We start from the raw sequence: 24,675 nt of genomic DNA on the forward strand, positions 1-24,675 counted from the left end.
GAAAAATGGGCTCAGAGAAGCTAAGTGAATTGTCTAACATCGCACAGCATGTCTAGCAAAATGACATCATTTGAACTAAACAATTAGCTCAGGCCAGCAAGATACCAGAGTCAGAGACTGACCGACCCCAGTGAAGACTCAGCAGGTAACCATGCTCACAGTAGTGCAGCCACAGGTCCCTGTATGCACTCAGGATCCTGACCTCCGGGCCTGATATGGTATCAGTTTTGCATGGAGACCCTGGAATGGACCATTCCCTTTGCTGACAGTGTGTTCCTGCATTGCCCTGGTTCCTTCAGAGAAGGGCAAAATGTGGTCCAGGTGTCAACTCCCTGCTGGCCCTGCAGGATGTCTAGTGGCTCTTCACCATAGGGGCAAAAGAACATCACCACCCATAAGTAATGGTTAACTAGCCAGACACCTCATAAATAAGGAAGCCCAGCAGGGACTGCAGGGCAGTTTCCACAGGATGCACTGGGCAAAGATACTAGGGGTGGCCATCGGTGCTGCCGCCCTCTTGGGGCTGGGGATCATCCTGGGGCACTTTGCCATCCCCAAAGCAACTGACCCTCTGGCCTCCAGTACTTCAGACTCCCAGGACCTTGACTTGGCAATCCTTGACTCCGTAATGGGACAACTAGATACCAGTAGGATCCGAGAGAATCTTCGGTGAGAAGAAGGGCTGCTCAAACAAACCCCTGTTAGCCAGAGGCTTTCCCTAATACACTCCATTTTCCCCTGCCCACCCTACAGAGAACTCTCCAAGGAACCACACGTGGCCACCAGCCCCCGGGATGATGCCCTGGTGCAGCTGCTGCTGGAGCGCTGGAAGGATACGGCGACTGGGCTGGACTCAGCCAAGACCTATGAGTATACGGTCCTGCTCTCCTTCCCCAGAGCAGAGCAGCCTAACAGCGTGGAAGTCGGTGAGGTCAAGTCCAGGAATGTCGGGGTGGTAAGAGCTGCTGCTGGGAGCAGTGCTGACTCTGCCTTCTCACTCAGTGGGCCCCAATGGAACGGTCTTCCACTCCTTCCAACCCTTCGAGAAGAATCTGACTGGGGAGCAGGCGGGGCCCGGTGTGTTGCAACCTTATGCTGCGTACGCTCCCCCTGGGACCCCAAAGGTGAGCTGGGACCCCCTACACACACACACACACACACACACACACACACACACACACACGGATATTCTAGCTCTCTCTCTTTGGTTCTCTCCCGCCCCACTCTGAAGCAGAGGCTTCTGAGTTCTTCAAGTGGAGCCTTGACCCCCGTCCACTGCTTACCTATCCTATCCTATCCTCCATTAGCCATACTGGTCCCTGCCCAAACCCTTGTATAGGACACTAGATAGACAAGAGGGTAACCATCTCTAAGATACATTCAGCTGTGGGTAAATCAGGAGACAGAACCAAAATTCTTGTTGCTGCTACTCCATCTTTGTACCTGACTTTGGGCAAACCTGGCTACAGATCTCTCCTTTCTGTATCAGGGCCTCCTTGTGTATGCCAACCGAGGCTCAGAGCAGGACTTCAAGGACCTAGAGGCTCAGGGCATCAACCTTGAAGGCACCATCGCACTGACTCGCTACGGGGGCGTGGGACGTGGGGCCAAGGTGAGTAGCATTCACCATGCAGGCAGGGATGTAGGTGAAGGACCAGCAGTGGACAGGAAAACAGGAAGAAAAGGACAGAGAGGAAGCAGTTGGGAATGGAAAAAGTCGGAGCATTAATGTCACCTGAACACCGATACCACAAGGGACAACAGGAGAGGCAAGAACCAACGATCTTAGGTGCCCCCCTCTCTTTTTTCTTTCTTTCTTTTAAGACAGGGTCACTATCTGTAGCCCTGGCTGTCCTAGGACTCTGTAGACCAGACTCAGAGAGATCCCCCTGCCTCTGCCTCTGGAGCACTGGGATTAAAGGTGAGCACCATCAGGATTGGAGTTTTTTGGATTTTTTTTTGTTTTTGGTTGTTTTTTGTTTTTCTTCAACACAGGGTTTCTCTGTGTACCTCTGGCTGTCCTGGAACTTGCTCTGTAGACCAGGTGGCTGGCCTTGAACAGAAATCTGCCTGCCCTTGCCTCCTTAGTGCTGGGTGCCTCCTTACCACTGGTAAAATTTTGAAAACATTTTAAAAGTTCTTCTTAAACCTTTTCAAAAAGCATTTATTTATTCATTTTATTTGTTTAATTGATTAATTAATTAATTTTTTGAGGGGAAGAATATTGTGTGTGGAAACAGAGGACAACTTCCTTAGTCAGTTCTGTGTCCTAGGGTTGGGTCCTCAGGCGTGGCAGCAAGCAGATTTTACCTGCTATGCTATCTCACCAGGCCAGGAATCAAATCCTTTTTTTTTTTTTAGATTTATTTATTTATTTTATGTATATGAGTACACTGTTACTGTCTTCAGACACATCAGAAGAGGGCATCAGATCCTATTACAGATGGTCATGAGTCACCACATGGTTGCTGGGAATTGAACTCAGGACCTCTGGAAGAGCAGTCAGTGCTCTGCTGAGCCATTTCTCCAGCCCCAGTAATCAAATCTTTAAATTGTGTTTTATTCAGAAACTTGGTGATCTGTGAAAGCAGCAGACTGATGCCAGTTAAAACCTGGCATTTCCGGGTTGGAGAAATAGGTCAGCGGTTAAGAGCACCGACTGCATCGGGCAATGGTGGCGTACACCTTTAATCCCAGCACTTGGGAGGCAGAGGCAGGGGGATTTCTGAGTTTGAGGCCAGCCTAGTCTACAGAGTGAGTCCCAGGACAGCCAGGGCTACACAGAGAAACCCTGTCTCGAAAAACAAAACAAAACAAACAAACAAACAAAAAAGCACTGACTGCTCTTCCAAAGGTCCTGAGTTCAATTCCCAGCAACCACTTGGTGACTCCCAACGATCTATAATGGAACCCAATGCCCTTTTCTGGTGTATCTGAAGAGAGCAACAGTGTACTCATATAGATAAAAATAAATAAATCTAAAAAAACAAAACAACAACAACAAAAAAAAAAAACAACAACTGGCATTTCTAGCTGGGCAGTGGTGGTACATGCCTTTGATCCCAGCACTTGGTAGGCAGAGGCAGGTGGATAGGACAACCAGGAATGCACAGAGAAAAAAACAAAAGAAAACAACTGTCATTTCCTCCTCAGCTAGGAGATTATATAGTGAGAAGGCAGAGACACCAAGGCAGGTAGTTACTCTGGAGCTCAGTGGGCCTGGTCCCTCTGCTAAGGGGAGCAGCTACACTTCTGAGACATTTTTGTCTCTCCCTACTGTGTGCTCCTTCCCTGGGTGCTGAGTTCAGGCCCTGAGTCTGTTTGGTATCTGCTAATACCAACTTTGATTCTGGGGCTTGGGGCAGGGTTAACTAATAACATGTCCTATAGGCTCCTTCTGCTGTACAGAATCCTGGGGCTCAATGGATGGCCAGCCAGTCTAACTGAATTGGCAAGGCCCTCCCTAAATTCTATTCCCAGTAGCTCTTAAAACCGGATGTTCTAGCATTTGCCTGTAATCTCAGCACTGGGGAGGTAGATGCAGGAGAATCAGAAGTTCAAGGTCATCTTTGCATACTTAAGAGAGTTTGTGGTCAGCTGGATTATATAAAACCCTGTCTCCAAACATATATACCACTTCTTATTTATTCATCGTACAGGGATGGACTTTTGGGCTGTTCGAATTTTGGATGTAGAGACTAATGCTGCTATGAAGAGTGTACATCTTTTTTATTTGAGACTGAGTCTCCCACTGGAGTCCTGGCTAGCCTCAACTGCACAACAATCCTTTTGCTTCTGCTTCCTGAGTGCGAGGATTGCAGGCTTTAGCCACCACAGATGACTTACATCTCATTCTTTTGTATGCCTGCATAGTATTCCACCACAGGCTCCCTAGTAGCCCAAGTAGTTCTACCATAAATATTTTGGGCCAACATTACTATCTTGCTCATGGGAAGTCAGCAGGCATAGGGCATGTCCCCCTCTGTCATGTACTCATAGCCTGCTCTGCCTTCTGCAGGCCATCAATGCTGCCAAACACGGAGTTGTCGGAGTGTTAGTGTACACGGACCCGGGTGATATCAATGACAGAAAGAGCTTGCCTAATGAAACCTTCCCCAACTCCTGGGGGCTGCCTCCTTCTGGTGTGGAACGAGGCTCCTACTATGAGTATTTTGGGGACCCTCTGACTCCCTACCTTCCAGCCCACCCCTCTTCTTTCCGCCTGGATCATCACAACATCTCAGGATTTCCCCCAATTCCTACCCAGCCTATCGGCTTTGAGGATGCGAAGGATCTGCTCTGGTGAGCCTGTGCCTAGTCTGTCCTGACCCTAGACACCCAAAGACACCAAACTTACCCTCACAGATGCTGTCTCCTCCCCAGTAACCTCACTGGAACCTCCGCCCCCGACTCCTGGCAGGGAGCACTGGGTTGTCAGTACAAGCTGGGGCCTGGCTTTGAGCCTAATGGAAGATTCCCTGCTGACAGGTGAGGCAGGGCATCTCTCTTCCCTCCCTTCCCCCAATTCCCTCCTCCCCTTGATACCCTCTTACCCAACATTCCTTCTTCCCTCTTCAAGGCGATCTCCCAGCCTTTTCCAAAATGGCTTAGTCTTTGGGGGAAGCTCACTGAAAGGAAGTGACTGACTCTTCCCTAAGGAAGCTTCCACAGAGCACTTCGCTTACTGCCTTTCTTGGTTCTGCTGGGCAAGTGACTGATGGTGTCACCTTCCCTTTCTTGGTCTCACTTTTTTCTGAATCCGATAGGACGACAGGAGAGGGTTTAAATTCTAATCATACCCATCATCTCACCCCTAGTGAGGTGAAAGTGAGTGTCTACAACAGGCTGGAGCTGAGAAACTCCTCCAATGTCCTGGGCATCATCCAGGGGGCTGTGGAGCCTGGTGAGCCTGTTTGTACCAAATCCCACCACTCCTGGGTCCTGCCCTGGTTACAGCCCACCTTGGCCTGCTTGCCCTCTGCTGTCCCCTCTCTGCCCCTCTGACTTTGGTCCTCCCTTCAGATCGATACGTGATCTATGGAAACCACCGGGACAGCTGGGTACACGGGGCGGTAGACCCAAGCAGTGGCACTGCTGTCCTCTTGGAGATCTCTCGAGTCTTGGGGACCTTGCTAAAGAAGGGTAAGGCCATGTTCTCCTCTGGTCACTCCTCCAGAAGCCCTAGAGTCATTTCCTGCCCACTTCTTTTATTTCCTTTGTCTCCAGGGCTCACTTGAACCACGCATGAACCCTGGCAGCATTAGTACCTGTGTGCCAGCCCCTGGCCTTGAGAGCCTCAGGACTCAATAACAGATTATTGGTATATGCAGCCATCCCCAGGAGTCTCCTATGTGTCCTGGGAGAGTCAGGCCCCACACAGGCTGTGAACATGATCTGTCCTGGCTCTGCTTTTTTTAAAGAGAATTATTCATTTATTTTATGTATATGAGAGTACACTGAAGCCTTCTTCAGACACACTAGAAGAGGGCATCAGATCCATTACAGATGGTTGTGAGCCACCATGTGGTTGCTGGGAATTGAACTCAGGACCCTTGGAAGAACAGTCAGTGCTCTTAACCACCGCTGAGCCATCTCTCCAGCCCCAGGCTCTGCTTTTTAAGCCAAGTCTATCCATTCTGCTGACATTTCAGCACTGGAGACCCTCAAGGGAAGGAGTGCTGGATCCTCAGAGCAAGGGATCATAGCTAGGGAGGAAGCTGAGCAACCAGGGTCAGTTAAGGTAATAAGAGGGCAGAAAGGAGGTCGAGGGCTTCTGTCTCTGGACTGAAAAAGATACTTGTGAGATGAACTGGAGGGCTGTTAGCAATGATGGAAGGTCAAACAGATGTCGCAGAACCCAGCAGAGTAGGGCTGGTTGTCAGCTGGGAATGTCAGGTAGATCCCTGAAGGACTGTGGCCAGCCAGGCCACACCTGAAACTAACTAGGGTGAGTTTCAGGCCATGGAGCCTTCATCTCAACAAACAAACAAACAAACAAACAAACAAAGAGGTTACTTGGATATAGCCAATCTTTTTCTTATGCCTTTATTATAACAATCTCTTAAGTATAGGCAGAATCTAAATAGTGCATTTTCTATGTAGAGTGTCAGGAATTACTAATAAATAGTATGGAGTGTGGCCCAGAAATGAGAAAAGAAAACAACAGAACCCCTAACCTGTGGACTGTACACACAAGTGCCCTGGCATGCACACAGAACCTTGGCGATCTAACCCGGGACACAAAGTCTGTCCCACTGTGTCCCTTTGTCTCTACAGTGCCCTAGCTGCTCTTTGTCTTTCAAGATGCTGGCATTTGTTGTACTTCCCTCAGTCTGGTCGGCCTGCTTGCCATCAGGCCATACATTGCTGGCAAGAAAAAGTCTGGGGATTTGTAGCTGCAAACATGTAATCATGCTATATTTAATTTTTTTTTCTTCAGCCAAAAGTGAGTGTTAGGTGTGATGGGTTATGTCTGCAAGCCCGGTCCTCATGAGGCTGTGGCAAGAGGAACAAACAGTTCAAGGACAGCCTGGTCTACAGAGTGAGTTTCAGAGCAGTCAGGGCCACAGAGTGAGAGCCGATCTTGATGAATAAATACATTAGTGAATAAATAGGATCTGGGGTTGTAAGTCAGTTGGTGAAGCGTGGGTAAAGTCGTAGGCCTAACATATAGGAGGCCCTGGGTTTGGTCCCAGAACTTGGCAATGGGAGCAAGAGAATCAAAGTTCAAGGTCATCTCCAGATACACAGGGAATCTGAAGCCAGGCTCTGATAAAAAGGACGAGCTCCCGAATGGTAGCACACATCTGTGATCTCGACACTGGGGAGGCTGAGGCAGGAGAATGGTGAGTTTTAAAACCATTCTGTGTTATACCGATGGTTCTGGGCCAACCTGAACTATATAGCATGACCCTGTTTTAGAAAACAACAAAGTGCCAGGAGGTGGTGGCGCACGCCTTTAATCCCAGCACTTGGGAGGCAGAGGCAGGCGGATTTCTGAGTTCGAGGCCAGCCTGGTCTACAGAGTGAGTTCCAGGACAGCCAGGGTTACACAGAGAAACCCTGTCTCGAAAAACAAAAAAAAAAAAAAAAAAAAAAAAGAAACAACAAAGTAAGAACCAAACAACACTGATCAGATGATCCAGCTGCAGCCAGAGGTGCAACACAACAGGAAGCATTTGGAGCTGAGGGAGCATGGAGTTGATGAAGGGGCAAGCATTAGAATCTCAGGGGTGTGGCTGGGGACTGTGGGCAGGTAGCCTGGAGATGGAAGCCAGGCTGCTGGGTGCTGTAGGAAGCAGGGTAGGGCCCTGGGTAAATCATATGCCTCTGGGACCTATGACATCTGCATTTGACCCTGGCTATCCTGCCTACTGGCTATGACCCTGGGCAAGGCGTTTAACTTCTCCGTGCCTATGTTTCTTCAACTGCAAAGTGGAAAGACACTTTCTTTTCCCTTTATTTTTATTTTATGTGTATGGGTTCTTTCCTTTTGATTGTCTGTGTACCATGGGCATACGGTACCCTTGGAGGCCAGAAGAGAGTGTTACATCCCCTGGAACTGGAGGTTGGAAGCCTCCATGTGGGTGCTTGGAATAGAACCTGGGTCCTCTAGAAGAGCAGCCAGAGCTCTTAACAGTCGAGCATCTCTCCAGGCTCCCCCCTGCCAACCCCACCTCCCACCCCCATCAAGATACTGTTGTAAGGGTTGATTTGGGATAAAACTATTCAGCAACTACCAATGTATTATCAACAAATGTTTCCTGGGATGTTTAGAGACTGAGGATAGAGGATCAAATTTTCTCAAAGCAGGTCTACTATGGACCAGAGAGGAGGTAGGACATTCAGGTCAAGAGACCCGATGACCCAAGGACTCCCAGGGTACCGTGTGTTGAAGCTGGGAGGCTAGAGAGAGGATTGTCTCCTGCAAGGCTGGCAGAAGGCGTGGTCTAACTATCTTTTCTAGCTCCTCCCTTCCTTCCATGTCCCCAGCTGACTCCCTAAGTCACCCTGGGTCAGAGGACCCTGCGGTCCAACCCCTCATGGCTTCTTCCCTCCAGGTACCTGGCGACCCCGCAGATCCATCATATTTGCCAGCTGGGGAGCAGAGGAGTTTGGGCTCATTGGCTCTACCGAATTCACAGAGGTGAGTGAGCCCCACAAAGGAGTGGGTAGTAGGAGTCTTTGGATGGGGCAGCAATGGACTGATGTCACTTCTCCTCTCTCCCACCCTCCCTTGGCACAGGAGTTCCTCAGCAAGCTGCAGGAGCGTACAGTGGCCTACATCAATGTGGACATTTCTGTGTTCTGTATGGGTGGCTCAGGCAGCTGGGAGTGGGCTGGGAAAGGAAGGGACTGGGTCTGAACAGGCCTCCCTGCTCCTTCCACAGCCAATGTTACCCTCCGGGCACAGGGGACACCTCCTGTACAAAGTGTGATCTTCTCTGCTACCAAAGAGGTGCAAGGGGGTATGGGGGACTATATAGTATAGGGTGGGCAGGACTGGACCCCTTGGATCACAGTTGACCTGGAGAGTGGGGTCTACTGGAGATCATCTGGTTGTTGAGGCTCGGTTTCCTAAGCCATCAGGTGTTCCTCTCTGTACCAGATCAGTGCACCAGGTTCCAGTGGCCTCAGTATCTATGACAACTGGATCCGATATACTAACCGCAGTAGTCCAGTATATGGAGTGGTTCCCAGGTAAGCACAGAAACCAGACAGGTAGGGGGTCTATAGGCCCAGCATGTCCACCTGCCACCCTCCAGAGCCTTTCTTCTCTCCACCTCTAGCCTGGGCACACTGGGTGCAGGCAGCGACTATGCCTCATTCATTCACTTCCTGGGCATCACTTCCATGGACCTTGCCTACACCTATGACCGGGTGAGTAGTTTTCCACGCCATTCCCTCCCCAGCACTGCTGCATTAGACCTCAGAGGAAGATCTAGTCCAGATAGGATCTGTCTGGCTCATTCACTAAGCATCTGTCAACTCTTAGTTTTGTTTCCTATTGCTGTGAGAAAATACCCCGACAAAAGCAACTTTGAGGAAGGATTTATTTTAGAGCAAGTCTAGGTCCTAGTCCATTAGAGCAGGGGAGTCACAGTGGTGGGAGCTCCAGAGAATTGAGTACACTACACCCACAGTTAAGAGTAGAAAGTAATGAACAGATGCCTGGTTACTAATGCTCAGGCAATCGCTCCACCCCTGACCTAGGAATGGCACTGTCCAGTGTGGTCCTTGACAGAAGTATCAACTCAGGACCCCCAGACCAAGTTTCCAGCACAGAGATTTATTTGCTCCAGAGGGACAGAGGGCAGGGAATAAGAGACAAAGACAGGAGATAGAGGATGAAGAAGAATGGGGAGAGGTATTTAGAGGACAAACGACTGTCTCTGTATAGAGAGGAGACATATATGGCCCATAGGCAATGGCAGTTTATAAATGTAAAAGGGGAAACCCCGTGTTAGGATGAGATATTGAATTTTAATTGGGCATGTTAACTAGGTAAGCCAAAGGGGCCTTTTGATTGCTGGATTTCATTGTTTTGAAAGCTGGACAACCTCAGAAGGAAGGACTGGCCAAATAATAGGATACACCCTGGTGGCTAGCTTTAGGAATGTAATCTAACAGTTTTTAGCAAGGCAGAGCGAATCAGGGAGAAGGGCAAGGCCTGCTCAAGCTGGCCAGAGTCCCTTTGGTCCTCCCACCTCAATAAACGTAATCAAAATAGACCCCCACATGCCCATAGGCCATCCAGATTAGACACTTCCTGAGACTCCTGCCCCAGACCTTTCTAGATTGTATCAAGTCTACAGTTAAATTAGCTCAGGCTACACAGGCCGGCTTTTCTAGGCCTCCGAGCATCTGTTTCTGCTCATCAAACACTTACATGGTTATATCGATTTGTAGTTGCTCTACCTTACTCATGCTAACAATGCTCTCACGTCGTGTTACACCTTACTCAGGACAAGAAAAAGACTGTTGTCAATCATAGGATGGCAGTGACGAAGCAGAACTTAGTGTGGAGATGCTTGTACGGGTGTCAGCACTGATCAAGAAATGTTAGGGAAATTCATGCGTTGTGGGGACTGAAGTGGGACTCCAGTGCATCTAGCCTGTACCTCTTAAGTGGATGCTCTAAATCCATTTCCCTCTGGCTCTGCTGCCCTTGGGTGGTGGAGCTCGGATTCCCACAGCTGACTCCAAAGCCCCAGGCTTCTCCTCCATTCTATTTGTGTAATAGCAAGCAGCTTAGTCCCTGACCCTCAGCCCCTCCTCTGGAAGTAGAAATTCTGAAGCCCACACAGCTCACATTGTGGCCCACTGTGGGTACCCAGATTTCCCACCCCAAGTCTATCTCTTCCTTATTCCTCTAGAGCAAGACCTCAGCCAGGATCTACCCGACCTACCACACAGCTTTTGACACGTTTGATTATGTGGAAAAGTTTCTGGACCCTGGTGAGGAGGGGACAGGGGCATTTTGAGGCTGACAGAAGGATGGGCTGATGATGCAGCCCTGGCCTTGTGTCCCCTCCATAGGTTTCAGCAGCCACCAAGCTGTAGCCCGGACTGCTGGGAGTGTGCTTCTCCGGCTCAGCGACAGCCTCTTCTTGCCCCTCAATGTCAGTGACTATAGTGAGACATTAAACAGTTTTCTGCAGGCTGCTCAAAAGGACCTTGGCACCCAGTTACAGAAGCAGAACATCAGCCTGGGTATGGACACCCCAACATGGAGTCTTGGGGAGCCCTGTATCCCCAGGCAGGATACACCAGAGCTAAGCTATGTGTTCCCCACCCAGGGCCCTTGGTAACCGCAGTGGAGAAGTTTAAGACAGCAGCTGCAGCCTTGGGCCAGCGCATCTTGACACTGCAGAAGAGCAGCCCTGAGTGGGTATCAGCAGTGGGCAGGTGTCTGGGAGCGGGCACTTGGCATGCATCGGGCTAGCAGCTGAACTGTTGGCTTGCACAGTAACGCACATGCTCTCCAGTCCTCTGCAGGTACGGATGGTCAATGACCAACTAATGCTCTTGGAACGGGCATTCCTGAACCCGAGGGCTTTCCCAGAGGAGCGATACTATAGGTGAGCCTATGCCAAAGCTCTGGGGAGGAGGAGGGGTGGAGCCATGACTTCCCACCCTGAGCTCCGTGTCAGTGTCACTGCACAATCCACTTCATTGATGGCTGGGGAGTACGGCCTACCCTGCACTTCTCTAAGCCCTTGCTTTCAGAGACTGACAGTGCTGAGTTGCAGGTGACCTCTCACTAACCCTCAGCTTGCCATCTCTCCTCAGCCATGTGCTCTGGGCACCCAATACAGCCTCTTCTGCCACATTCCCAGGTCTGGCCAATGCTTGTGCCAGGGCTCAGGAAATCAACTCCGGATCTGAAACTTGGGCTGAAGTACAGAGGCAGCTTAGCATTGTAGTAATGGCCCTGGAAGGTGCAGCAGCCACCCTGACACCTGTGGCTGACCTCTGACCCCAGCCCTGTCCCTTGGGCTTTTTATCTTGCTTCTCACACCTGTTTCTCTGGGGTATGTCCCAGTCCTTTCTGAGGCAGGAGTGGGCAAAACCAGAAAACACCCTCAAGCTTTTAAAGCATCAGGGAGCTCCCTGCAGTTAAGGACACCTGCTCATGGTAGTGGGTGAAGCTTGGGCCCAAAGTAGGGTAGAGGCCAGGCCCTTGCTCAACCCGCCTTCCTCTTTGCCTGCTCTATCTCCCCTCTTAACTCTCAAATAAATAAAGTCTAAAAGTTTCTGTTATCATTTGGAAATCATAATGAGTTCCTTTTATTGTTTGGGAATCGTGAGACAGAGCCCTGGGTGCTCTGATCCAGGCCTTGTGGGAGATGAAGCCCTCTCAGGCTGGAGACCCAGGTCTGTGACTGTCCTTATCTTCCTCTGCCATGACCACCTCCTCCAGGGTGTGTCCCTGCAGCTTGCTTCCCACTAGTATGTAGCACGTACCAGGGGGTGGGAGTCCTTCCTCAGAGTACTGACCCCTCAGGAATACAACTCTGTCTTTATCCAAGGTCAGCCCATGGGCCTGGCACAGGTCCCGTGCTTCCTGGAGTCCGTCCAGGGCCAGAAAGTGTACTATGAAGTCCAAAGGCAAGGTCTGTCCTTTAGGAGTGCTCAGCGCCCGGGCCAGGCGGGCCAGGGCTTTGCGGCGGGCATGGCCAACGTGTTCCTGCACTGCGCAGCTCTGTAGGTAGGGCAAGGTGCGGAGCAGGCGAAACAGCCGGGCATGGTTGTCTTCACGGAAGGCAGCATCAACCGCCAAAGCGGTCTGAAGGGGTGGGCAGGCACGCAGGGCGGCAGGCAGCTGCAGAACCTCCTGCAGGGCTTCCACAGAACCTGTGAAGGCAAGCAGCAGAAAGAAGCACGGATGCTGATGCTTAGGTACGCCTCAGTCCTGCCCTCTCAGGCCCAAGCTATGTAAATAAACCGTGAGTCCCAGGCAAGCTCATTCCCAGAGCTTGGTTCTGTCTACCTGCCATCTCTAGTCACGTGGCTAACCACTTCCTCTCTCCTCCAAGAAAGATCCAGCCATCAGATCCTTCTCTGGTCTTCTTGAGGTGCCGCAAGACCAGACCTCCTTCGGTCTAAATCCTTATAAGGCAGAGGTGGGCAGTGTTCTACCTTTATATAGGGACACAGGCTCAAATACTGTAAAGGCTTTCCTGAGGCTGTCCTAGAGCACAGGCTATTATGCTAGACCCAGACTGAAGATTTCTGACTTAGGGTTCCCACTGCTGCCCACTTGCAAAAGGATTCTGGGTGCTGGCTTCGCTACACTTTCCTCTCTATCTGGAAGGGTCAGTTTTTGAGGAAGACTCTGCCCTAGTTTCCTTTCAAGGAAATCTTGGCCACTGGAACCTTAAGCCACTTTTGTAAATTAGTGAATTTAAGAGTCACTGTGTATGTGTGTATGATCCAAATATATTGTATCCACATATAAAATCGGGCTGCTTCTGCCTCCAAAGCGTTCCAAGGCACCCATCACCACGTCCACCGGACTTTCCTTTAATTAAATAAACCGCCCACAGAAGGGAACCTTTTAGCAACTCCTTACAAATATATTTGTGGGGCAGCTTACAGAGTACATCTTAAAAGTCTGGAAAGTGCCGGGCAGTGGTGGTGCAGGCCTTTAATCCCAGCACTTGGGAGGCAGAGGCAGGTGGATTTCTGAGTTCGAGACCAGCCTGGTCTACAGAGTGAGTTCCAGGACAGCCAGGGCTACACAGAGAAACCCTGTCTTGAAAAACAAACAAACAAACAAACAAAAAAAGTCTGGAAAGCACTTTCTAGGTCAACTCTCTCAGTACTATCCAACCTCCTTCCACCTCTACTATGCAGAAAACAGCCCAATTTGAGAATGACAGTCCTGAGGTCCCACATCGGGACTCTTACGAACTGACTTTTCCAAGGAGAAGCTATTGCTGAGGGATGGAAGTTAAGTACTCCCAAGCTACGGTTCGCCGTGGCTGCTAGAATTGCTTCTCCACCACCCCAAGCTCCTCAGGTCCCCGCACTTTGTGCTCTGGGTTCCGACTCACCCAAGTTGTAGAGCAGAAAGAGGCCCTGAAAGGCAGCCTGGCGGGGATGCGGGGTTCCGCCCCGCGCGTAGCAGCGCCGCAGCGAACCGAAGCCTTCCTGCACCTGAGTCTGAAGCAGCACCGGGTCCACGGCTCCGCGCGTCTCTTCTGGCCGCACCTGCGCCACAACGGCCAGCAGCGTGGCCAGCGCAGCCTCCAGCACCGCCGCCGCGTCAGCGTCGCCCACTCCCTGCAGCGACAGATCCATCCGCACTGCGCGCAGGCGGTCGGCCACGAAGCTCGCCACCTCCGCACACGACACGTCGGCGCGGCCGGCCACCTCACCGGCCAGGTAGCGCACGGTGGCCAGGAGCACTGGGGGCGGCCGCAGCAGGCTTGGCGGGGGCCGGGGTTTGCCCGCTGCCGGCCGACTGTACTCCTTCACTGTGCGCCTCGGGTCGGCTCGAGGAGCGTTCCCACGGCCGCCCGGCTCCACCTCCAGTCGGTGCAGGCGGTGCTCGCGCTCCCGTCGAGCGCGCTCGGCAGCCGGGCACATATCTGGGCACAGGCCCATGGGGAGTTTGCAGCCGGACATGGCAGGGCTGTGGGTAGAGGACGCACACTCAGCATTGCTGGGCCAGCGGAAGGGCGGCACTGCATCCTGCCGTGGGCTCGGGGAACAGGCTTGGGCCCCAGTCCGGCTGGCCCTTCCCCCGTCACCCGGCTTTCTCGATTTGCCGCTCCCGCGGCCTTTAGAAACGCCTCCCATAATCCACCGCGCCTGGCTTCGGTTTTTCCCCTTAAATCGTCCCATGATGCATCGGTTTGTAGTCCAGCGATGAGGCCACACCTCCCCAGGTCTGGGATTTGTTGATTTGTTTAATTTTTTGTTCTTTGGGCTCTCGAAGTAAGTAGTCCTACTTTGCGTATGTGTCCATCATTTCTTTAACACACTAGCGCTGCGTGTCTGTCATTCTTCATTGCTTCCCTATGCATTTTGTTTTAAGACAAGATCTCACTATGTAGCTCTGGATGGTCTGGAAGTCATTATATAGACCAGGCTGACTTTGAACTCAATAGTTATCCGCCGGTCTCTGCTTTCCAGTTCCCGGATTAAAGGCGGAGGCCACACATTCATAGGTATTGTTAGCATTCTTTCTAAGCTCCACCTCACAGTTACCTGGCAACAGTCAGGTAGGACGACCCACTAAAAAGGGGGCTGCTTGCCCCCTCCTCGCTCTCGTTTGTTTCTCTCTTGCTTTTTCTCTGCTTTCCTTCTGCCCCCCATGCCCTTTTCCCCTCCCTCCACGTGCTCATGGACGACGGCCTCTTCTCTCTCTCTCTCTCTCTCTCTCTCTCTCTCTCTCTCTCTCTTCTTTCTCTGCCTCTACTGCCCTCTTAACTCCCCTCCCCATTCTCTGAATAAACTCTATTGGTCCCTCAGGGGGAAGGGATACCTTGGCATGGGCCCACTGAGGCTCTCCCTTCCCCCATACCTCACCACACCTCCATAGAACATATTCCCTTTCTGTTTATCTTTTTATAAACACAACAGGCATTGTTAGCATTCTGTTCTAAAGTCCATCCCCCCCAGTTAAACGTGGAACCATTTGGCCTGGTATGGTCTGTCGTGAGCCACATGAGTCAAACAACAGGTCTGATTTGCTAGATAGAGTTTTTTAACTCTGTTGGTACGATGTAAACTCAACCACAGACAATAATAAGCAAACGGACCTGGTTGTGTTCAGACATATGTTTTATTCACACGTATTTACTTTTATGAAATTTTCACTAGTCAAAGAATCCTTTTCCTTCCAACAAGAAAGAAAGAAAAAGAAAGAAAGAAAGAAAGAAAGAAAGAAAGAAAGAAAGGCAGATAGACTCTTGAGGGCCTTACAAAAAAAGGCAGTGGGCCAGGTCTGGCTACAGACCCTGGCTCTAGATGGGTGAACTGACAGATGAGTGGCCAGATGCCACTCACATAATACAGATAGGCAGGACCAGAAGTTCAAGTCTGATTCCAAGGAGGCAGGCAGGTCAGAGCTGAGAAGTCTTTGCTTTTCTCATACTTGATCCATTTAACACAGATATGACCCCTGGGGTTACAAGAGGAGGAAACAAGGCCAGGTCCCAAGGAGAGGAGTGGAGGAGTCTGGCAGTGCTGGAGCTGACATCCTAGGAAGGGTCCACTCTCAGGGCAAATGAGCATGAAGGGTCTCTGCCCGCTTCAGGTACTCTGCTGCCTTCTTCTTCACACCTTCCCGGCGGGCAGGGGATGGGTCACCTGTAGAAAGCAGATGGTCCACCTACATTCAGAGGTCACAATATGTCTTTTTCCCTCCCTGGATCCTAGTGTCTTTGCCCCATTTTATGAGGCTATTTTAAAAATGAAGGGAAATTGTGCCCAACGTCTCCAGCTGACCTATGAGAAAGAGGCTCACAGTCCCTCTTTCTCCTTCCTCCCTCCCTCCCTTCCTTCCTTCCTTCCTTCCTTCCTTCCTTCCTTCCTTCCTTCCTTCCTTCCTTCCTTCCTCTGTATGTGTGTGGATGAGCAGGTGCGGGTCAGCGGACAACCTTGGGTGTAGGTCTTCTGCTTCACCGTGTCTGAGATGAGGTCTCTTGGTTGTTCTCTGAAGCCTATGCCAGGCTCACCTGCCCTCGAGTTTCTGGGGGTTCTCCTGTCCCTGCCTCCCATCTTGTCACAGGAACTCTTGATTTCCTGACTCTGCTGTTGCACACCATTTTGTGTGGCTCTGGGCATTCTAGTTGAGGTCTTCCTGCATGCACAGCATGCACTTTCCCGGCTGCGCCAGCCCCCCACCCCCACCCCAAGCCCTTTGCTTTCCACTTTGCCCTGCTCCTTACTGCCCTACCCACCTGAGACTCCCTGAAGCAGGATATGCACCCCATCTTGGTAGCCTTGGAGAGCAGCAGCATAGGCGCCAGCCTTCTCATTCCGCAGGGCTTGAGTGATGAGCTCTGTGGCCTGGCTGAGGTAAGCTGGGGCAGGTTCTCCATCCTCAGCCTCTTCCTCCTCCTGTCCACCTGGCTCCCAGGGTTCCTGGTCCAGTCTTTTGGACTGTACCTCCATGGCTGCGAGCTCACTTGTATGGGTAGGGCTGGGGCCTATGCTTTCTGTAATAAAACAGGGAGGAGTCAGGACAAACTGGCCTGTTTCCCAGGGCCTGTTGCCCACCCAAGTGTCACCAGGACACCAAACTGTCCCACTGGAGGCTGGACAACCCCGAATTCATTGGAGTAGGCAGAAGCGGCTGGGATCTGTTTCCTTGGTTTGGCTCAGGAAGTTCTATAAAGGCTGAGTTGATGACTACTGTCTGTCACCTGCATGAGTGCAGGTGTGAGTGTGCCATGGCTGGAGGACAGGATCTAGGTCTCTTGGTTTTTAATCATCTGGTGGAATCTGGGGATGGAATCAGGTTGCCAGGCTCACAGGCACAGGCTTTCACCCTCTGAGCCTTCTTGCTGGCCCATGACCTTGAACTTCTGGTCTTTCTGCTTTTGCCTCTTAAGCGCTAGGATTCAGGTGGGCGCCACCAAGGCCAGCTGCTGCAGGTCTGTGAGCAATAGGAAGGACCCTATGGTGAGGTGCTACCCAGAGTTTGCTCAGAGAGGACTCAGCTCCATCCTCTGTGGCTCCTCACAGGGCCTCTCATGGCCATGGAGGTTCTCACTTCACGCCTTAGTTCCCACAGCTGCTCCTTACCCTCTTTGGAGTAAGGGTCGAAAAGGGCAAGTTCAGCCTCAGAGAGGGGACCTGGAGCTGGGGAACTGGGAGCCTCCTCCGCGCTGTCACAGCTGAAGAGAAGATCCAAGGCCTCCTGGGCAGGGCTGGATGGGAGGGGATCCACTGAGGAGAGACAGAGGGACATGGATGTCTGCACTTACTGTTTCTCAGCTTTCAAAATAGAATCTCCATCTTGATTAACCCTTGCAGCAGCCATGGGTATTGACAGGGCCACTATTAGGTTGCCAAACCCTGTTTAAGAGATGAGCAAACTAAAGCTCAGAAAAGAAAATGACCTGTTCCCAGGCCCTCCCCCGGGGATGGTAGAAAATGACCTGCAGAGGCCCTGGGGGGGGGGGTAGGATGGCAGAACTGCCCGCCTCTATGCTTTTCCCTGAGGTTCTTGAGGAGGGCTCACTCCTTCCCTGACCCGGATATACCTGGCACCTCCAACTCCTCCTGGCCCCTCCTTTCCACAGGCAGTGGCTGGAGTAGCCGGGCCTCATCGGGAGGTGGTGTGGGGATGAGAGGGGGTGGCAGGATTTGCAGGTCCCTGGACACCTCAGAAGGCCGTGTCACCTCCCCGCCCTGTAGGAGACAAAGTCCAGCAGGGGAGGGGTGAGGAATTTCACTGGTAAGGAGGGAAGTTGTACAGAGGAGCTTTACTGGGGAGGGGAGCAGACACTTACCCGGAAGAACTCCTTGAGCTGGGGGCTGTTGTTGAGTGCGGGGATGGGCACCGTGAAGCGCAGCAGGTCCTCTGCGCCCTTGCGCCTTTCCTCAATCACAGAGGCTTCAAACCGACCTGCAGACCGCAGGACAGGAGAGCAGCAGTGTCACAGGGGCTTCTGGTGCCACACTTCCTGGTTCTGCCTCTAAGCACTGAGCAGCCTGTTGGAGTCCCCATCCTCCCATTAGTCTTCCCTGGCTCCTCCTCCAGATGTGTAATGACACCTGCTTCCTGCTGGCTTCAGGTTCCTGAGAGAAACCAGCTCCCTGTTCTCAAGGTGTCATACTATAGCTAGGGAAACAAGAAATCTCTGCCTCTGTCCTCTCTCTGTTCCCTCCCTCTCTGTTCCCACGTTTTCTCTGTCTGTCTGTCTGTCTCGTTATGTAACTGGCTGGCTTTCGAACTTGCTATGAAAATCTCAAACTCGTGGAGATGCACCTGCCTCTGCCTTCTCTGTGCTGGGATTAAAGGTGTGGGCTATCACGTCTGACAAGAAAGGCCATTTAAGGCTTGAATATGATCAGGATGGAAGTAAAGCTCAGAGAAGGAGGTGTTTTGCCCAAGGTCACAGAGCAAAAAGCTGTTTGAGTGCTGGGCATGGTGGAGTACACACCAGTTAGCCCATATTTGGGAGGCTGAGGTTGGAGGATCATTAGAAATTGAGCCTGGCCTGGACTACATTCGAGATGTTGTCTTAAGAAAATCAAAAAAACAAAAACCAAACCAAACCAACAGCAAGTGCAAAGCTACATGTAGTATAGTTTAGCTCCACCTTAGGTGTTGTGCTGGGGCAGCCTGTGCCCCAGCCTACTCTCCATGATGGTCTCATTGGCCCAGGTGACTTGCCAACAACACAGGGCTCTGGGAACTCCCGTAATTAACGGGTTCTCTGCTAGAAAAGCTAGCTTGGTCTGTCACTCACGTCATCCCTGACTCTCTCCTCGTGTGATGCTCCTGCCACCTTGGCTCTGCCAGCAATAGAGCCAGCAACAGATATGGCCTCTGAACTTGGACCAGAGCCATATGTCAAAATAAGCGTCTTTTCTATAGTAACTGGTGCATCCTCTGTGCTATGGCAACAGAGAAACAGACTAAGGATCCGACGAGACCTTTCACCCTGTTGAGCCTCGTCTTGCTGGACTGTTCACAGCCCAACACACAATAAGGGGAAGGTTGCTCTGAGTCTCAGCTTCCCCATATTTCAGTGAGATCATCTCAGAAGGCCCATCCAGTTTTCCAAAGATGTCTGTTAGGGTACAGGATCACGCGCTCAGCCCCCACCAGACCAGGTCCCCTTTGCCGAAATCTACCTGCACACTGGGCAGAGGCTCAGATTCAGTACTTACCAAATACCTGGGCACGGGGGAAAGCCGGAAACTCCTCTAGGCGACGGAAGAGGTTTCGGTGAGTATAGGCCAAGTCCCCATGCAGCTTACGGAAGTCACTGTATCGCTTCCAGACTACTACCTGTGAGGCAGGCGAGAATTGACCTGGACCAGCATGGGTGGAAAGTGGCCTTCCCATGCACAGTATATCCTAGAGACTGAGAAGGACTGCACTCATCCTCAGCACAGGCCAGGGAAGAAGGCAGGTCCTTGAAGTTACCAACTAGTCCATTACTGATGCCGCGCCCTCGTTCCTGGGAGTCTTACCTCTTTGATATCCTCCGGGTCCTTCTTAGAGATGAACTGAAAAGGGAGCAACAAGAGCCAGGTGAGACGCACAACACCTCAACACCTCAAAAGCTCCCCTCAGAAGAAAGCGCCCGCCGGGATAAATGGGTCCTGGATTTAAGGTTTTGAGCAAGTTTTCTTTTAGATTTCTGCACACAGGGTTTCGTGTAGCCCAAGATGGCCTCACATTGACTCTGTAGCAGAGGATGGCCTTACACTCCAAGTCCTTCTACCTCTGCCTCGAAAGTGCTGGGATTACAAAATGCACTACTGAATTAAGCTATTTTATTTATTTTTGGTACTAAGGATTGAACTCAGGGCTTCTTGAGATCTGGGCTAACGTCCTCCCATTGAGTTACAGTCTCAGCTCCTGGAGAACATTTTCTGTTGCCTACCTGTATCTTCATCTGGTTAAAGTAAGGATACAGAATATCTGTCTAGATAGCCCTAGACTCAATATTATTATTAAATTTTTTAATTTATTATTATTTTTAAATCTAGGTGCGCTGTCTGCATGTATACCTACATGCCAGTAGATCTTTTGTAAGCCGAGCCACCACGTGGTTGCTGGGAACTGAACTCAGCAGCTCTGGAAGAGCAGCTAGTATTCTTAACCACTGAGCCATCTCTCCAGCCCAACTTTATTATTTTTTATTTTTAAAAAATTTTTTGAGGGGTGACAAGGCCTTCCTATGTAGCTCTGGCAGGCCTAGAACTTGCTTTGATAGTTAGGTTGGCTTTAAAGTCACAGAGATCTGGCTGCTTCTGCCTCTGGTTGGGAGTAAAGACATGTACCACCAGGCTTGGCTCTCAACTTTTATTCCAGTTCCTTCCTAGGGGCAAGTCCTGGTATTCAAAAAGCAAAAAAACCCCTATACTTCTCAAGAAATGAGAGTCTAGGGGCTGGAGAGATGGCTCAGCAGTTAAGAGCACTAGCTGTTCTTCCAGGGGACCCAGGTTGAATTCCCAGCACCTGCAAGGTCGCTTACAACTGTAACTCTAGTTCTGGAGGATCCAACAACCTCATACTGACATAAATGCAGAAAAAACACCAATACACATAAAATAAAATAAATACATCATTTAAAAAAAAAATGAGAGTCTGTCCCAGGATCTAGTTCTTCCTTAAGAGAGGAGCTATGAAGTCTCATATCCATGAAGACAGAAGCAGTGAGCACTCTAGAAGAACAGGATTGGCCTGAGACAGAAGTAACACTTTTCACTATTATGCTTATAGAAGTTTTACAGTAAGGTTGTAGAGTTTGGAATCATTAACAGTTTCCAAAACATCCTTTTCTTTTTTCTTTTTCTAGATCTCAGCAAATCAGACATGATTAAGATGCCCATTTAAAAGCTAAGGATGGGGACTGGAGGGGTAGTTCAGTAGTTAGAAGCATGTCCTGATCTTCCAAGGACTACGTTCAGTGCCCAGAACAGCACCCACATTGTGCGACTCACAATCTTTCGTAACTCCAGCTCCAGGGGATCGGATCTGATGCACCTTCCTCTGACCTCCACAAGCATCCACGCACAGTTGTGATTCACATTCACACAGACATAGACATCAGTAAGAAATAAGGAGGCTGGAGAGATGGTTCAGCAGGTAAAAGCACTCGCTGCTGTAGCCGAGGACCTGGGTTTGGTTCCCAGCACTCAGATGGCAGATGATTGAATACCTCTTCTGACCTGTGAGCTCACCAGGCTTGTATTTGGTGCATATACATACATAAAGCCAAAACATCCATACACATAAAATAAAAGTAAATAAATCTGGAGCTGGATAGATGGTGCACAGGTTAAGAGCATTGGCTGCTTTTTAAGAGGACAGAAGTTCTATTCCTAGGGATCTACCACCCTCTTCTGGCCACCTTGGGTATTGCTTGGATAGTGCACAGATAAGCAGATAAAACATGCTTTAAAAAAAACAAAAAACAAAAAACAAAAAACAAAAAAACTACGTTTTAAATCTTTAAGTAAATAAGGCAGGTGGGGTGGCACACACTTTTAATCCCTAGGGAAGCGACACTGGGGAGGCAGAGGCGGATCTCTGTGAGTTCGAGCACAAGTTCCAGAACAAGCAGGGCTACACAGAAAAACCATGTCTCGGAAAAAGACAAAGAAAAGAATAAGTAAATATATAAAATAAAATAAAAGGATCATCCTGTAGGGTGCTGTGGCAGGAGAGATATACTTCCATATACTTCTTTAGTATATGGAAGGCCCTGAGTTCAACCCTAGCATTGAAAAAAAAGAAAAAAAAATGCATGTGTAAGGCATGTGACTAGATCTAAAAAGCTAACAGGAAGACATAAAAGTTATAAATGCTTTTTCATTCTTTCTACCCTCCAGCCATCCTCCTAGAGACAATTATTATATTTGTTGGGTTGTGTGTGTGTGTGTGTGTGTGTGATGGGAAAAAAGCATGCTTATTGTGCATAAGCACACTCTTGAAGTATCTAAGATTCTGACTTTGATTGCTTTGGGAGCGACTTTTATGTCTTTGCTTCCTTTTAACAGTTGACAAGTGCACTAATCAAACAGTTGCCTAGTTGAAAAAAACTTAAGTACAATAAAATATACAGTCAGTCTTCAGGCAGCAACCCGGTTCCTCCTGCTGGAGGCCTCCATAGTTACAGGCCCTTGAGTAAAATTCTAAAAGCATTCTTTCGTGCCGATGTCCCTATGAGCTCATTTAAGTTTTGTTGTTACAAACATCAGTTTCAGCCTATTGATTTCCTTATCTGTGAAAACCAGTCTTTTAGAATTGCGTGAGTTTTAAAAACCACACAAATATTATATATATAAACATGTATATATAATAATACATAGAAAATAAAATGTATATATAATTTTTAAAAGTGCTTTCTATAGTCAGGCATGGTGGTGCACACCTTTAATCCCAGCACTTGGGAAGCAGATGCAGGCGGGTCTCGGTGACTTCCGGGCAAGTCTAGTTTACAGAGTGAGTTCACGACAGCCAGGGCTGTCTCAAAATAAGAAAAGATAAATAAATAAAAGGTGTGGGGGGGGGGGCTTTTACGTATCAAGCAGAAAAAATTACCAAAAGTTACTTTAAGCAATTAGAGAAGGGATATTTGGGTTAATATGGAGTTTTCTTGCTTTTGAGAAATTCGTAGACCGCGTCTAGACACTACCATCAACGGGGGTGGGGTGTGGGGTGGGGGGGGGAAGGAGTTACTGGGGGACGGTGTACCGGGCCAGGCGCAGAGCAGTGCTCCACAGACTAAAAAATGACCCTTAGCCCCGCCCCAGGGGTGAGGCAACTTAACTCTTTTGCCTCATACTCGTCTTAAAGGGGAAATCCATTTGTGTAGGCCAAACTGCGACCTCCCTGTCGCTCTTTGCCTTTAAGGTACAACAGGGTTCCGGAGCTGCTTAAAAGGGTAATGTTCCCCGCTGGGTCCCACCTCACCTGAGCGGTTACTTTGTATTCTGTGTAACCCTTGGGGTGGGTCCTAGGGTCCGAGACTGTGTAGTGTCGCAGGAAGTCATCCTTTGCCTGACGCGACATGACAACGGAGCTGTCCGCCGGCTCCTCCTCCTGCACGTCGCCCCCGCTCCGCGTGTTCAGCCTGCTGCCACCGCCAGGATCCGGCCTGCGCCCTTCTTCAGGCCCAGGGACCTAGTCGCAAGTGACACAGCCGTTCTTGGCTTGGGGGCGTGGCTAAGGGAGTGTCTGACAAGTTCTAGGTCATTGGTAAAGCGGAGTTCTCGGTAGAGACTAAGGATTGGTTGTTTGGGAGAGGATTTACCAGCTGGCTTCGTGTCGTGTGATTGAGTCCACCTCACCACAACGTAAACTCTCCTTGCAGACCTCCTAAACTTCTCCCTTATTTCTCTTCTTTACTCCCATCCAGCCTCTTATTTATGAATTATTTTGTGCTATGGTCTCTGCTGTGTTGACCAACTTCTGGCCTTAAAATATCCTCTTACCTAAGCCTCCTGAGTATATGGAACTTCAGGTGCTTGGCATAGGGCCTAACCCTTGCAACTTTCATTGTGTTTAAAATGTGCCTGGCAGAGCCGAGTTAAGTTCCCTGCATCCCTGTGCAGGAGTGGCTGGGGGGACTGACATTTTCTGATGCTGAAAAAGCTGGATAGTGACAGAGGCTCTGAAATCACAACACTTACAGCTATTTGAATTCCCCTTAACTGCTTCAAATTTGGGTAGGTGGGGCGTTGAGATGATCTCCTGTAGCCCAGGTTGGCCTCACACTCTTTATGTAGTTGAGGCTATCTTTAAATTTCTGATCCTCTGTTTTCCTCCTCCCAAATGCTGAGATCACAGGTAAGCATCACATTTCCCCCCTGTAACTGCATGCTCCTAGGTTTTCATCTATGGAAAGGGGTACTTGTCATAGAGTCATTCTGTAACAGAGCGGATCAAGGGGCATGCTGGCAGAACACAGGTATAGTGAAAACCCAACACTAGATCAAGGCGAAATTGGTGAGGAAGATGTTATCAACAGTGTTATCACTAAACATAGATTCCAGCACATTCCACCACTACCAGAAATCCCATCTTCAAATGGGAAAAAATGGATAAAAGAACCATTAAAAGTCTGAGGAGATGTTGGCTGTAGTGGTGCATCACGCCTTTAGTCCCAGCACCAGGGAAGCAGAGGCAGGTGGATCTCTGTTTTGAGGGGGAAAAACAAGACAAACAAACAAACAAACAAAAATAAACCATTTGTTATGGTTTGTATATGCTCAGCCAAGGGAGTGGCACTATTAGAAGGTTTGGCCCTGTTGGAGTAGGTGTGTCACTGTGGGTGTGGGCTTTGAGACCCTTACCCTACTTGCCTGGAAGCCAGTCTTCCACTAGCTGCCTTCAGATGAAGATGTAGAACTCTCAGCTCCTCCTGAACCATGCCTGCCTGGATGCTGCCAGGCTCCTGCTTTGTTGATTCTGGATTGAACCTCTGAACCTGTAAGCCAGCCCCAATTAAATGTTGTCCTTTATAAGAG

At 49.9% G+C, this 24,675-nt stretch overlaps 3 protein-coding genes across 4 annotated transcripts; 1 reads left to right on the forward strand and 2 right to left on the reverse strand.

Annotated features, from left to right (window-relative positions):
* Positions 1–446: 446 nt before the first annotated feature.
* On the forward strand, positions 447–11,479 carry Naaladl1 (N-acetylated alpha-linked acidic dipeptidase like 1). Of its 2 annotated transcripts, none has more exons than XM_076916041.1 (18): positions 447–669; positions 754–926; positions 1,003–1,124; positions 1,490–1,612; positions 4,019–4,302; positions 4,384–4,488; positions 4,767–4,903; positions 5,023–5,142; positions 8,061–8,146; positions 8,246–8,309; positions 8,391–8,458; positions 8,609–8,700; positions 8,790–8,880; positions 10,377–10,458; positions 10,540–10,713; positions 10,800–10,887; positions 10,989–11,081; positions 11,293–11,479. In XM_076916041.1, exons 1-18 carry the CDS (start codon positions 470–472, stop codon positions 11,477–11,479), a joined length of 2,289 nt encoding a protein of 762 aa, XP_076772156.1. In that variant the 5' UTR covers positions 447–469. The 2 variants fall into 2 exon arrangements, with proteins under 2 accessions (XP_076772156.1, XP_034374491.1); XM_034518600.2 differs by having other exon boundaries at positions 4,818–4,903.
* On the reverse strand, positions 9,270–14,367 carry Sac3d1 (SAC3 domain containing 1). The gene is made up of 2 exons (XM_034518609.2): positions 13,560–14,367; positions 9,270–12,357 (listed from the first exon to the last, which is right to left on the reverse strand). The coding sequence occupies exons 1-2, from the start codon at positions 14,350–14,352 to the stop codon at positions 11,861–11,863; spliced, it is 1,290 nt and encodes a 429-aa protein (XP_034374500.1). The 5' UTR covers positions 14,353–14,367; the 3' UTR covers positions 9,270–11,860.
* Positions 14,368–15,276: 909 nt separating this feature from the next.
* Snx15 (sorting nexin 15) lies at positions 15,277–23,342 on the reverse strand. Its single transcript, XM_034496894.2, has 8 exons — positions 23,120–23,342; positions 19,666–19,701; positions 19,360–19,480; positions 17,973–18,088; positions 17,724–17,871; positions 17,263–17,406; positions 16,416–16,673; positions 15,277–15,822 (listed from the first exon to the last, which is right to left on the reverse strand). Exons 1-8 carry the CDS (start codon positions 23,216–23,218, stop codon positions 15,731–15,733), a joined length of 1,014 nt encoding a protein of 337 aa, XP_034352785.1. The 5' UTR covers positions 23,219–23,342; the 3' UTR covers positions 15,277–15,730.
* Between the last annotated feature and the right edge of the window lie 1,333 nt (positions 23,343–24,675).

This window comes from Arvicanthis niloticus, chromosome 1, assembly GCF_011762505.2.
Source record: "Arvicanthis niloticus isolate mArvNil1 chromosome 1, mArvNil1.pat.X, whole genome shotgun sequence".
Lineage (NCBI taxonomy): Eukaryota > Metazoa > Chordata > Mammalia > Rodentia > Muridae > Arvicanthis > Arvicanthis niloticus.